The sequence below is a fragment of the Rhinolophus hipposideros genome (assembly GCF_964194185.1).
Source record: "Rhinolophus hipposideros genome assembly, chromosome: 20".
NCBI classification, from domain to species: domain Eukaryota; kingdom Metazoa; phylum Chordata; class Mammalia; order Chiroptera; family Rhinolophidae; genus Rhinolophus; species Rhinolophus hipposideros.
Window position 1 is genome coordinate 12,715,063 of NC_138066.1, and position 13,041 is coordinate 12,728,103.

Here is a 13,041-nt window from a genome sequence, read left to right on the forward strand (position 1 = left end):
TGGGTTTCTGTTGGGGAAGATGAGAAAGTTCTGGAAATGGATTGGGGGGGAGGATGGTTGTACAACATGGTGAATGTATTCAAATTACAATTACAAATGCTTAAAATGGTAAATATTATGTATATTGTACCACAATAAAAGACATTTCAAACGTTTTTTTCTCTGTGCAAGAAAGCTGCTGGTCACTCCCAACCCCACCCAGTCCTGTCCAGCTCCCCCTAGCTGCTATTTTGTTCCACCTCTCTTCCCATGTCTTCCCTGCCCCAAACTGGCTAAGTCCCTTCCATTCTCCTCGTCCTTCCAGCCTCCCCAGTTCCTTCCATGACCTCCAGCCTCTCTGAGCCCTCCTACATATCCTTCCTAATCATTCCCACTATCCCCAGTTCCCCTACATCCTGTCAGTTTCTCTCAGCCTCCAACAGTCCCCCCAAGTGCACTCCATCCCTCATTCTCATCATACCCACCCTCCTATCCAACAGAATCTCTCTGTCACGCCCTTACCCAAGTCCCACTCAATAGCCCAAATTAGGTCAAAATTAACTCCTGTTCCTGGAGTTATTTTTCCTCTCAGGGCTTCTGTGAGTTAGGAGTTGTGACAGAAAACTGCCTGCAGTGGTTTAAACAAGTGTAACAGGATATAAGAAAGGGACTAGTCTTGTCTCAGTATTGACTGAGACCCCAGGACAATAGGTGCCAATGACACCTACATTATAGACTGGAGTAAGACCACCAGAGCAGGACTTGCAAAGGAGGTGGCTGAGAACCATTATGTGACCCTTAGCTGACTACCCCCCTTGAGCTCACAAAAGAAGTTGGAAAGGCTAAGAGAGGTTTAAAAACTAGAGGTAGCATTTCTTTGGAGAGCCCTATACAGTGGTTGCCACCACTAACTTTCCCCAGCGATGGGAAAGGGGTGGGGGAATGTTTGTCTCTCACTGCAGGTCTAGGGAAAGGGGCTTCAATAGGACCTCTCAAAAAGCTCAATCTGCATCAGTCAGTCAATCAATAAGCTGTTGACTGTTCCAGGAGCTAGGGATACAGCCAAGGGTGACAAAGGGTCCTCAGTAACTTAGAGAATACAGTATGATGGCCTCTGATTCATGACTCAAAAATCTAATAAGGAGGACTTCCACTTCTGCTCATGAAGGATTTACTGCCTCTGGAATTGTCCCTTCCTCATGCAAACAATTAGCAATCTGGAGAAAATACATAAAACATACTTTCAGACAATGAAATACAGCTAGCACAGGACTGTGATCCCTGAGAGAAGAGAAACAAACAATGTAAACACCCTAGCTCAAAGCCTAGAGGCAATTTCTTGGCCACAGTACAGGGAGGGGAATCCTAATCAGAGCCTGGCAGTCCCACAAAGTTTAGGAGGCAAAGCCTGGAGTTCAGAGGCCAAGGCAACTAGAATTTTCAGGGCAAAGTACTGAGGAGGAAGGAGTTTCCTAAAGATAGAGCAGCAGGCGTCTGCCGAGCGGTCTCCTGAAGGTTTGGACTAAGAACTGATATGTTCATGTGTGAGAGGAAACTACCCAAGGCAAGGGAAAGAACTACCATAAAACAGTAGGCCATGCAACTTCTGGAACTATTTTCCAGAATGGAACTTCTGGTTCCCTATTTTCACCAGCCAGAATAAAGAGACCTCATAATACACCAAGCATTGCAGCCTTATGCACAATAGCCAACATATGGAAACAACTTATCTGTTCATCAACAGATTAGTGGATTAACAAAAAATGTGTATGTGTATATATATATGTAAACAGACCCAGAAATGATAGAGATGATGGAATTCTTAGATACAGACTGCTATTTTAAATCTTATAAATATTATCAATGAAAATTTGGACATGACGAGGAGAGAAATGGAAAATATACAAATGAGACCAAAATGGAACTTCTAGAGCTTAAATATATAATATCCAAAATTAAAAATACACTGCATGGGATTAAGAGCAGATGAAATACTGAAGAAGAAAAGATCAGTGAACTTGAAGAAATTGTAATATAAGCTACCCAAGATGAAGTACTAAAAGAAAAGCTACTACAAAATAAATAGTCACAGTGGGCTGTAAGATACTATTAAGCAGTCTAACGTATGTGTAATTGGAATCACAGAAGGAGAGGAGAAAATGGGGGAACTAAAAAATAAATTTGGATAAATGAATTTTTCCAAATTAGGTGAAAACTATAAACCCATAGATCCAAGAATCAAACAACACTTAAACAAAGACACAAATGAACAAACAAACAAAAATCACACCAAGTTACCTCATAATCAAATTGCTAAAAGTCAATGATGAAAAGAAAATCTTAAAAGTAACTAAAAAGATTCTACTTCTAGCCAAGATAGAATAACAGGACTGGATTTACCCTCTTACTGAAAAAAATCTGAAAACAGACAGCACATGAAATAACAGTTTTTAAGACACTTGATATCAGGCAACAAGAACGGTGCTAACTGAAGGATGAAAAACAAATTAGGTAAGCTCTAAAATTGCTCCAACTTACTGCTTTGGGTATACTACTGAGAGATTCTTATGCTATACGTGCAAAGGTATAACTCACCATAATAATGGTGATGATGGACTGCAGTAGTTAAAAATGCACACTATAGGGGCGGCTGGATGGCTCAGTTGCTAGAGCACGAGCCCTGAACAACAGGGTTGCCAGTTCGATTCCCGCCTGGGATGGTGGGCTGCGCCCCCTGCAACAAAAGATTGGAAACGGCGACTGGACTTGGAGCTGAGCTGCGCCCTCCATAACTAAATTGAAGAACAACTACTTGGAGCCGATGGGCCCTGGAGAAACACTGTTCCCCAATATTCCCCAATAAAAATAATTAAAATAGAAAGATGTATACTATAAACCTTAAACCAGCTAGTAAATAACAAAACAAAAAGTGATAGCCAATTAACAGAGGAGATAAAAATGGACTCAATTGATCCCAAGAAAGGAAGATAAAGGGCAAGTGAAGTCAGAAATAAGCAGAAGAAAGTACTAAATATAAGATCAGAATTTAATTAAGTGGGGAAAAAAACAATAAGGTCAATTATATCAGAAATCAATCCAAAAGCTGATTCTTTGAAATGATCTATAGAATTGTGTGTGTGTGTTGTGTGTGTGGAGGGTGAGGGTGGGAGTGGAGGCTGTAGAGAGATTGATCGGGATAAAAAAGAGAGAAGACATAAATTATCAGGACTGAAAAAGAGGGCATTACTACAAATCTCACAGACATCAAAATGATAATAAGGGAATGTTATGAACAACGTCATGCCAATAAACTTGACTTAGATAAAATGTGTACATTCCTTGAAAGACACAAATTACCAAAGCTCACTCAAAAAGAATAGCTAATCCTTCCCAAAAGAAACTTTAGGCACAAATGGCTTCACTGATGAATTCTGCCAAACATGTAAGAAAGACATAATAAAAATCATGCATGACTCATATACATTAAAATTGGTGAATTTTACTTTATGTAAATTATGCCTCCATAATTAAATGTTATTTTTTAAATAACATTTTAGTAATCCATGTAATTAAATAATTTAATAATTAAATGTTATTTTTAAAATAGAACGTATGACAGACTTGCTGGCCCATAGTGGTTTTGATAATAAAGTTAAGACAGTTTGCAGCATTGGAAACTGGTACCCCTAAAAATCTATTGAGGGGAAAAAAGGACGTGTGACTTTCCCAATGGACCAGATGTGAGCCATAGGAGAGCAAATACCTGCGTAGAGCTGTATTAAAACCTGTCCAAGAGCGCCACCTGAAGGAAAGTTGAGACCTTAGCAGAAAGAAGCTGAAACCTGAACTGCTTGTGAACTTACGGTAGGAGAAGTCAGCTACCAACGCACACCAAGGGACCCACCTGCAGATGAGAGACCCGATAATGGTGTGGGTTGGAGGGTTTTGAAAGAACTTACAAAAAGCCCCAGTAGACAAGGAGTCAGCTTTATACACATATCAAGCCTGGAGAGATTGTGTGGCAGCTCACATAGTACTAGTCAGAATAAGACATTTCTTGCCCCTTTCCTCCTCCCTCTCTCCCATTTCAACTCTGGAGGCACAAAGAGCAGCATAGTACACGAGGAAGAGAATCTCAGGGTGTGTGAGCAGTGAGAATAGGGGAAACTGAGAAGGAGTTAATCAGATACACACACACACACACACACACACACACACACACACACAGAAGGTCTGAGCCAGAGAGAGATGATGACCAGGAAAGTCTGCTTGAGGAAACTGGAGAAAAGTTAACTGCTGGGCCCATATCCTGTCTCACCTCTGGGAGCCGTTCTGGACGGAAGGAGCCGCCAGGGCTGCTGGAGGACGTGCTCTGTGGACTGGGGACGACCATCCTTCAGCTGTTCCCAGGCTCTTTGCTGCCCTCCCCCAGCACACATGCCTCAGATGAGGTACTTAGTGACTGCCTGATAAATATGCCTGTGAGCGTATTATTATAAGCAGCAATTCTCAAACCTGGCTACACATTGGAATCACCTGAGGAGATTTAAAAACTACATATCATGATGTCTGAGGCTCTCTCACACCCAGAAATACTGAGGCCATTGGCGTGGGACTGGGTGAGGAGCAGTATTTTGGGGTTTTTTTGTTTGTTTTTTAAATCACTGGTAGTGATTCCAGCTGCAGAAATCATTGGACTAAAGGGCTAGATAAGGCAGTGGTTCTCAGCCTTAGCTGCATATTGAAAACACTTAGTAAGCTTTAAAAAATACTGATGAATCTCCAACCTAAAGATTCTGATTTAATTATTTAATTGATCTGCCTGGGTATTATTTAATTTGTCTGCCTGAGCTTACCAGGTGATTCTAATGTGCAGAAACATTAGGATAAGAGAATAAATCAATAATGAAATGGGGAAATGGATGAATCTGTAGTCCTACACTTCACACTTAGAGCCACCGTGTGTGTGTGTGTGTGTGTGTGTGCAGAGCTGGGGATTATCCACATCACTTTAGCATTGTGATATTGAAGTCCACAGAACAGACAGCAAGGAACTCATGTGTATTGGAGGGTCCACTCTGTACCAGGCACTGGCCTAAAAACTGTAAATGTATTTCCTTGTTGAATCCTCACAATAATATGTAGGAGGATAGATATTGTTAGACACACTTTTACAGAGTTGGAGTCAAGACTCCCAGAGGATAAATGATTTGCCTGCAGTCATATAGCGAGTTAGTGACAGAAACTAGCCCAGACCCAGGTCCTGAAGCCAATGACATTCCCAACTCCTCCTAAAATGACTGGCTCCATCTGCCCCTGGAGCCACCTTGGCCTGACCACCATTCATCCCCAGAGCCTGTCTGGCGTCTAATTGGAGCTCAACTAATAGGCATCTCTTGGGATGTAGGGGCAGTGAGGTTCAGGCCCAGAACTGTGAGAGTGAGAAAAAATACATGACCCTATCAGGTCTTGGTCCCAAAGAGCTTTCTGGACATATCTCAAAGAGCAGGAACATTGACTGGGCAGGGACCAAAGAATCATGTCTGGACAAAGGGAGCCAATGCAAGGAGCCCCAAAGCCAGATCGAGGATGGGGCAAGAGATGAGGGCAGCACACACCCGTAAGGTTCCCAACTGCCTTTTCCCAGGAAGGAAGGTCTGACCTTCATTCTGAGATAATAACTTTCCTACATTGTGTTAACAGAAAGTGAAATCAAATTATTTTTATAAAATGTGAGCAGATGGTAATTGTGACTTCCCCCCACCCTTGGCAAAAGAAAAACATAGCAACCTATGCTGGTGTCTCCATTTGTTGGTTGGTTTTTTTTTTAATTGGGCCATGGAATCAGAAAATCTGGAAGTCAATGGTTTCTCTGGGGGGTTGGGGATGGAAACCAGCTTGTGGAGGGCTGTGGGGGAAAAATGAGAAGCAAGGAAGTGGAGACAGCAGGTGTAGATGATGATTTTTTGTAGATCAGCACTACTCGAAGTGTGTTTCCAGGACTGGCGAGAGTAGCATCACTTGGGAGTTAGGAAAACAAATTTCTGGTCCCTACCCCAAATCTGCAAAGTCAGACTCTCTGGGAATGGAGCCCGGCAACCTCATTTAACAAGCTCCCGAGTGATTCTGATGCACACCAAAGTCAGAGAACACTTTACCTGCTTGTGAACCGGCCAAGACAAAGGGAAGTGGCTGGAGAGCCACGTGGGATTAAAGGATGATTTCTGTGGTTGTTGCTCTAATGTTGAAACTAGTGATTTTTTTAAAACCTTTTTTTTGTTTTATTGGGGAATATTGGGGGACAGTGTTTCTCCAGGGCCCATCAGCTCCAAGTAGTTGTCCTTCAATCTAGTTGTGGAGGGTGCAGCTCAGCTCCAAGTCCAGCCACCGTTTTCAGTCTTTAGTTACAGGGGGCACAGCCCACTGTCATGCAGGGTGTCGTGCAGGGTCTCTGGTCCCGCTTCCTACATAAGAACGCAGGATATGGTAAGGCCAAAAAGGAACACCCACGGAGCCATGGATGGGGGTGGTTCATACCACTATAGTCTCGCTGGCGGCTGGGTTGGAGACACAGGAAACAGGATTCACACGATCTGCAACCTGCCATCCGCTTCTCTGCCAACCAACCAACCTCACTTGCTAGCTGCAATCCGCCGTGCTAACTGCAATCTGCTCTTACTAGCTCAGCCCCCATCTTCTTGCTAGGCCCCATTTGCTGCTAGTGTAGCCACAGCAGTTATATTAGTGGCCAGTGGCTCACTGGTTACAGCTGACGGCCAACTAGCCACAGTTGATAGCCATCCAATCACAGTTGATGGCCATTTACTACTCAAGTGAGCACCTTTCCATGTGAGGGTGAGAGCCTGGAAACTGCACTCCTGGCTCTGTCTCCACACCACCATCCCATGCGGGAATTGAACGGGCAACCTTGTTGTTGAGAGCTCGCGCTCTAAATAACTGAGCTGTCCTGCCACCCAACCACCCACCCCAAAAGCTTCTTTTTCCCAAAAGCTTTTTAATGAATACAATACACCTCCAGAAAAGTGCGCATATAGTAAACATACAGGTGGTGCATTTTCACAATCAGCGCGCTCATGTAACCAACATGGGATTAAGAAACAGAATATCACCAGCATCCAGAAGCCCTCTCAAGCCAAGTTCAACCGCAGTAGTTGCAGATGGCCGCCACCGATGCTGGGCTCGGAGGTGCTTCAAGAGGCCAAGCCGAAAACTGAGGCTGGCTATGGCTGGTGCCGCGCTTCGGGCTGCTCAGCCAGAGGTACAGGACATGCTGAAGCCAGATGCTGCTTATTTGGGTTTTGTGAACCTTTCAGAGTTTTAGGAAAGTCCACAGTATCATCCTAGATAGGCCATTTGTATGGAAAAGCCACTAGAAGAGGCTTGGGTAGGCCTGAAAGTTGGGTGGGCAGGATCTCCAGGAATCACCAGAGCTGGGTGAACAAAGGGTGTTAGCCAAATTGTTAGAGGCCCAGATATGGCAGCCGCCTGTGTCTGCACATACGGGAGGGAGTAGGGCTCATCAAAGAAACAATGGCTTCTGTAAGCTCTTCCATCTGGGAGAAAACTGCCCCTCCAGCCATCGCCCTGAAGCCAGATAACTCAGTTTCTCCTGTCCCCAGCGACTTTCGATTTGCTTCCCCCGCACTGGAATTCAAAGCGACTGAGTCCATCAGGGAGTAAGTCTGTGAGTGGGCCCTTTAAGAGGAGCCCCTGGGACTCTAGGAGACCTTCATCTCACTCAACCACAATCTCCACTGGTTTTCAGAGACAGAAGTTATGAGGACCTCTTTCCCTGGCAATGGAACCCTGGGCTGGGGAGCCTGGTGTGGGGCTGGGACCCCTCATTCCTCAGTGGAAACCTCCACAGTTGGGAAATCCCTCCTGGTTTTTATTTTTCTATTGTGTGCTCACTGCTCAGAGTCAAAGGGTCCTTCAATAGATGATTGGATAAAAAAGATGTGGTATAAGAAAAAAAAAAAGATGTGGTATATATACACAATGGAATATTAATCCCTCCTGATTATTAATGGTCACATGTGGGTGTGGGACCAGTGCATTCCATGTTTTTCTGTCCCTCCTACCAGTCTCAAGGTGGCTTCTTCTGTGTGTCCTTAGTTGTAGGGCTTCAGTTCAGCTAGACTTCAGGTGATTCTCAATGATGGTTTTTCTGTAGTTTAGTTGTAATTTTGATGTGGTCGTGAGAGAAGGTAAGCATAGCGTTTACCTAGTCCGCCATCTTGACCAAGCTTATTCCGGACTTGACATTTAAAAGTTGTTGAGAAGGAACCAGTAGAGAAGACATGAAACTACAGGAAAGAAGGGGTCAGTAAGAGAGTGAGGTCCCTGGGGAAGCAGGAGGCAAGAGGTGGGAAGGGTTGGGCCATAACGAGAGGCAGAAAGTAGCTTTTCCATTGCATCAGATGGGGAGGAGAGAGCGATGTGGAAGGTGGGTTTGTAGGTGGGGGTGGATATTGGGGGCTCCTTCCATCAGTCTTGATTTGTCCACGTGATCTAGGAGGCAAGATGATTCACTGAGAGAACAAGTCGGAGGGTTTGGGGTTTGAGGCAGGGAAGAAGGTTTGAAGTGGTCATAGTAGAGTGGTCAGCAGAGAGATAACAAAGAATGGACATGACTGAAGTCCACAATTTGTCCCGCAGCACTCTTTGGGGTCCTTGATGTGAATCACAGAGTGAAGGAACTTGGAAATTGGAAACATGGTTTCCAGGTTACAGGTCCCCAAGAGGCCTGTGGCGCCACCTGCTGGACAAGAGCCACATGATGTGCCTTCAGGGCTAGTTGCTCCCCAGACAAACCCAGATCCTTGGCAGGGCCTCAGGCTGACCCTTGACCCCAGCTAGAGACCACACACCTCCTCACATCAGAACCTACTCACACGCTGAGCCCTGATTCAAGCCACAATGTAACTGTAGTTCCAATTCAAGCTCTACTGTCCCTAGAGTCCTGAACAGGCCAGGGGATCCAGGGGCTGCATCACTTAAGAAAGGGAGTCAGTGGGCTTCCTAGGTCTCAGGGCCTATGGCTGTGGCCCAAGGGCTGTGTCCACTGAGCTATGTCCGCTGGCAGAGTGCCCGGCCATGAGCCCCTGCGGCCCTGTGCCCTAATGGGGCAGACATGCGCAGCCTCCCTGGCCCCATGACCTGCCTAGACCTGTTCTAGATTCCACGGCACCCTTCCCCAAGGCTGCCTCCACCTCCCTGGCTTGGGCAGGGCCTCCTGAGACTCAGCTGGGAAGGCTGGCAGGCAGGCAGGCAAGCTGAGGCGGTCACCGTGGGCCATGGAAGTCACAGCAGAGCCTGTGCTCTACCAAAAGCTGCTGCTCTGGGAGCCGAGCTTGGAGCCTGAGGAGGAAGAGGAAGAGATATCAGAGCCACTCGTCCCCGATCCCTGGAGGTCCCAGGATTCCTATGGGTGAGTCAGGGAGTGGTCTGGGCACCTGGCAACTTAGGCCTACAGCTGATAAGTCCCTCCCTCTGGGGCCCCTAAGGGGCGGGGGGGGGGTCACACAACCCCGCACTTGGCTCAGCTCCAGGAACTTTCTGGTTGAATAGGGGGAACCTGGGCTGCAGCCCAGATCTGGCCTGAGCCAGTCAACCCAAGGTCTGTGTCTGAAGGAAAATTTGTACCAAGCCAGCCCTGCCAGCTGCTCTGTCAAAGGTTCTCAGACCCCACCCCCTAGTTCAGGAGGCACCTGCTGAGCAGGTTGGGGCCTGGCCACACCTGGCCGGGCCCTGCTCCTCAAGCCTGCCAAACCCCTGTCAGGCCTGCCTCCAGCCGGGTGCAACCCTGCCTCTCCAACCTTCTCTCCAGAGACTCCCTCCCTCGCTGTCCTCAGTTTCCCCAATCTTCATGTCTCTGTCCACGTTACATCACCTATCAAGAGGCCCTTCTTCTTGGCAAACTTATATTCCTCTTGCAAGCAATTTGGGAAACAGTCCCTGGGTTTTCTTGGGGCTCATGGGTGTTCCCCTACCCCAGCCCTGGCTCAAGATACCCCTCTCTGCAGGAAAGGTGGTGTTCGGCCCGGGGCCTGGGCCCAGCTAGTCACCACCCTGCTGCTGCTGGTTGTGGGCTTCTCCCTGGCCACGTGGCAACTGCACAACAGGGGTAGCTCTACAGAAACCTTTGGCTCTGTTGCCCCTCGACCCAGTGGGCACTCCCACCGCCCCGGCGTATACCACCATGGTGCCATCATCAGCCCTGCAGGTCAGTGATGGGAGCAGCTCGGGAGAGGGGAGGGGCCGGGTCACTGGACCCCGGCCCCTCCCCATGACAGTGCCTTCCTTGCTGCAGCCGCGTGCTCCCACCTGGGCCAAGAGCTGCTCGTTGCCGGGGGCAATGTCGTGGATGCCGGGATTGGAGCAGCTTTGTGCCTGGCGGTAGTGCATCCTCACGCCACCGGGCTAGGTCAGTGACCCACAACCCCAGACCGCGACTCCAAGCCTGGGCCTCATTGGTGACCTGGCACCCAGGCATTCAGTGGCCCTGACCTCAAGGCGGTTTAGTGAGCATGGCCTAGGACTTGGCCAGTAACCCCAACTCTAGGCTGTGACCCTTGATCCCAGGTCTCTGTGGTCTTGACCCCAGGTGGGTCTCCAGAGTTAGTCTGTAACTTCTGACCCCAGGCTAAGTCAGTTGCCCTTTACCTGGGGCTACAGAGTGACCCTGACCCCAGTCAATGCCCCTGACCCATGTGTGACCCCTTTGTCTCCCCCAGGTGCCATGTTCTGGGGCCTCTTCCACAATGGCTCCTCGGGCAATTCAACTGCCCTGACATCAGGCCCAGTCCAGACCCTGGCCCCAGGCCTGGGGATGCCCTCGGCGCTGCCTGCCCTGCGCTTGCTGCACACACGCTTCGGCCGCCTGCCCTGGCCACGCCTGCTGGTGGGCCCCACCACCCTGGCTCAAGAGGGCTTCCTGGTAGACATGCCCCTGGCCAGGGCTCTGGCAGCCCAGGGCACAAAGGGTCTCTGTCCACTACTTTGCCACACTGACGGGACCCCCTTGGGCCTGGGGGCCCGAGCCACCAACCCAAAACTGGCAGACGTGCTACGCAGGGCAGCACTTGCCCCAACCCCAGACTTTGCCAAGGATGTCCTATTGAGTCCGCTGGCCGGAGACCTGGGGCTGGATGGGTCCTCAGCTGAGCCCATGCCCACCTTGGAGCCAGCACTGCAGCTAACTTTGGCCCAGGGCACCCTGTTCACCACCCCCAGCCCCTCAGCTGGCCCAGAACTGCTGGCACTGCTGGAGGCAGCCTTACAGTCTACAGGGGCCCGCCCTGACCCCTGCCTACTACCCCGAAAAGCTACTGTAACCCCCATGAGCAGTGTCCTGGCCACCGTGGACAGAGGTGGCTCTGTGCTCCTTCTCACCTCCTCACTCAACAGCTCCTTTGGCTCTCGACACCTGTCCCCAAGCACTGGGGTTCTACTTAGCAACCTGGTAGCTAAGTCTACAATTAGTACCTGGTCCTGCCCCCTCATCCTTCGAGCCAGCCTAGATGACACAGAAGCCGACGTATTGGGGCTGGTGGCTTCAGGAACCCCTGAAGTGGCCAGAGTCACAACTCACACCCTGCTCAGCCACCTGGCTGGGCTCCAAGCCCAGGACCAGCACCAGCACCAAGCCCAGCAAGGACCAACAGAGAGCCCCAACATGTGTGGCCAAGGGACCGTGCTCCAGGTGGCAGCCCATGCAGAGCATGCCCATGTCTCCAGTGTCCCCAATGGCTGCTGCCCCTTCCAGGGGTTCTGAGGGGGCAGGAGCAGAGCAGACCCAGCAGCGATGGAATGCATAAAAAGTGTGCACCAATTATGCGCTCACAGCTGGTTCAGGCACTCAAACTCTGGCCTGCTCAGCTACTTGGACTGGCTCTTCTCAGCTAAGGACACTGAGGATAAGAAAAGAGTACCAAAGCCTGGGGTCAGCCCTGAGTTCAGACCCAGCTCTGGGAAGGAAAGGTAAGAGAAGCCCAAGCCCCTGCCTAGGCTCAGGACCCCGTGGGCAGGGCAAGCAGAGCCAGGGGTACTGCTGGCCTCTCCACCCTCCCCTTCAGGCCACCCTCTTCTGATCTCCTCCAACAAGGCTGGAAACAAAATAAAAATCAAGTCTCCCAGACTCCATGTGCCATTCCTGCTTCTTGGTTAATTTCCCATAAGTCTTTGAGGTGCCTGGTATCAGGGCTTCCCCAATGGGCAGCACAGGAGACCCTCACCCAGAGTCAGAGCCTGGGCTATACTCACCTCCTGCCTCCTAGGGCACTACACTTCCAAGACATACATCTTAATCTCACTTTCTAAAGCAGACAGCAAAACAAGGAAGAGGTTGAGAGGGTGAGTAGGAGATGCCCCAGGGGAACAAAAGAGGCAAGAGCTGGGTGTACGGAACTTAAAGGCCAGGTTCAACCCTAACCTCCCTACCTCCCCGAGGGCTGGGGTCTCTCTCACTACAACTGTCCAGGGACAGCTTCTCAAATCAACAACAGGGGTGACCAGTACTGTGTTTCCTTGAAAATAAGACCTAACCAGAAAATAAGCCCTAGCATGAGTTTTCAGGATGACATCCCCTGAACATAATCCCTAATGCGTCTTTTGGAGCAAAACTTAATACAAGACCCGGTCTTATTTTGGGGGCAACACGGTAGTACCTCACACACACATTGTAAAAGGTATCTCTGATCTAATAGAACTCTTGATCCCACCACCTCCACCTCTTCCCCCAGCAAAGAAAATTCTTCCTGAGCTGAGTAAATGGCACCACAATCTACCCATTTATTTTAGCTCCAAATCTGGCATCCCTCTCTTTTTTTCCTCCCTCCACATCCATTACCTCCTATCAGCTCCAAATTAGCTGAAATTTTACTTGTTCTCCTATCACCTTAGTCCAATCCACCCTCATCTCTAACTGTTCTTCCTGCGTCTACCTTCGCACTCCTACAAATCCATACCCCACACATAGCTGCAGAATAATCTTTTAAAAATGTAAATAGAATCAAGCCTAGCCCATCCATAAAACCTTCC

The 13,041-nt window shown here is 48.7% G+C and overlaps 1 protein-coding gene across 1 annotated transcript; it reads left to right on the forward strand.

The window, feature by feature from the left end:
• The first annotated feature begins 9,144 nt into the window (after window positions 1-9,144).
• On the forward strand, window positions 9,145-12,138 carry GGT6 (gamma-glutamyltransferase 6). The gene is made up of 4 exons (XM_081028004.1): window positions 9,145-9,430; window positions 10,026-10,225; window positions 10,313-10,426; window positions 10,737-12,138. Exons 1-4 carry the CDS (start codon window positions 9,297-9,299, stop codon window positions 11,774-11,776), a joined length of 1,488 nt encoding a protein of 495 aa, XP_080884130.1. The 5' UTR covers window positions 9,145-9,296; the 3' UTR covers window positions 11,777-12,138.
• The last annotated feature ends 903 nt before the right edge of the window (window positions 12,139-13,041 follow it).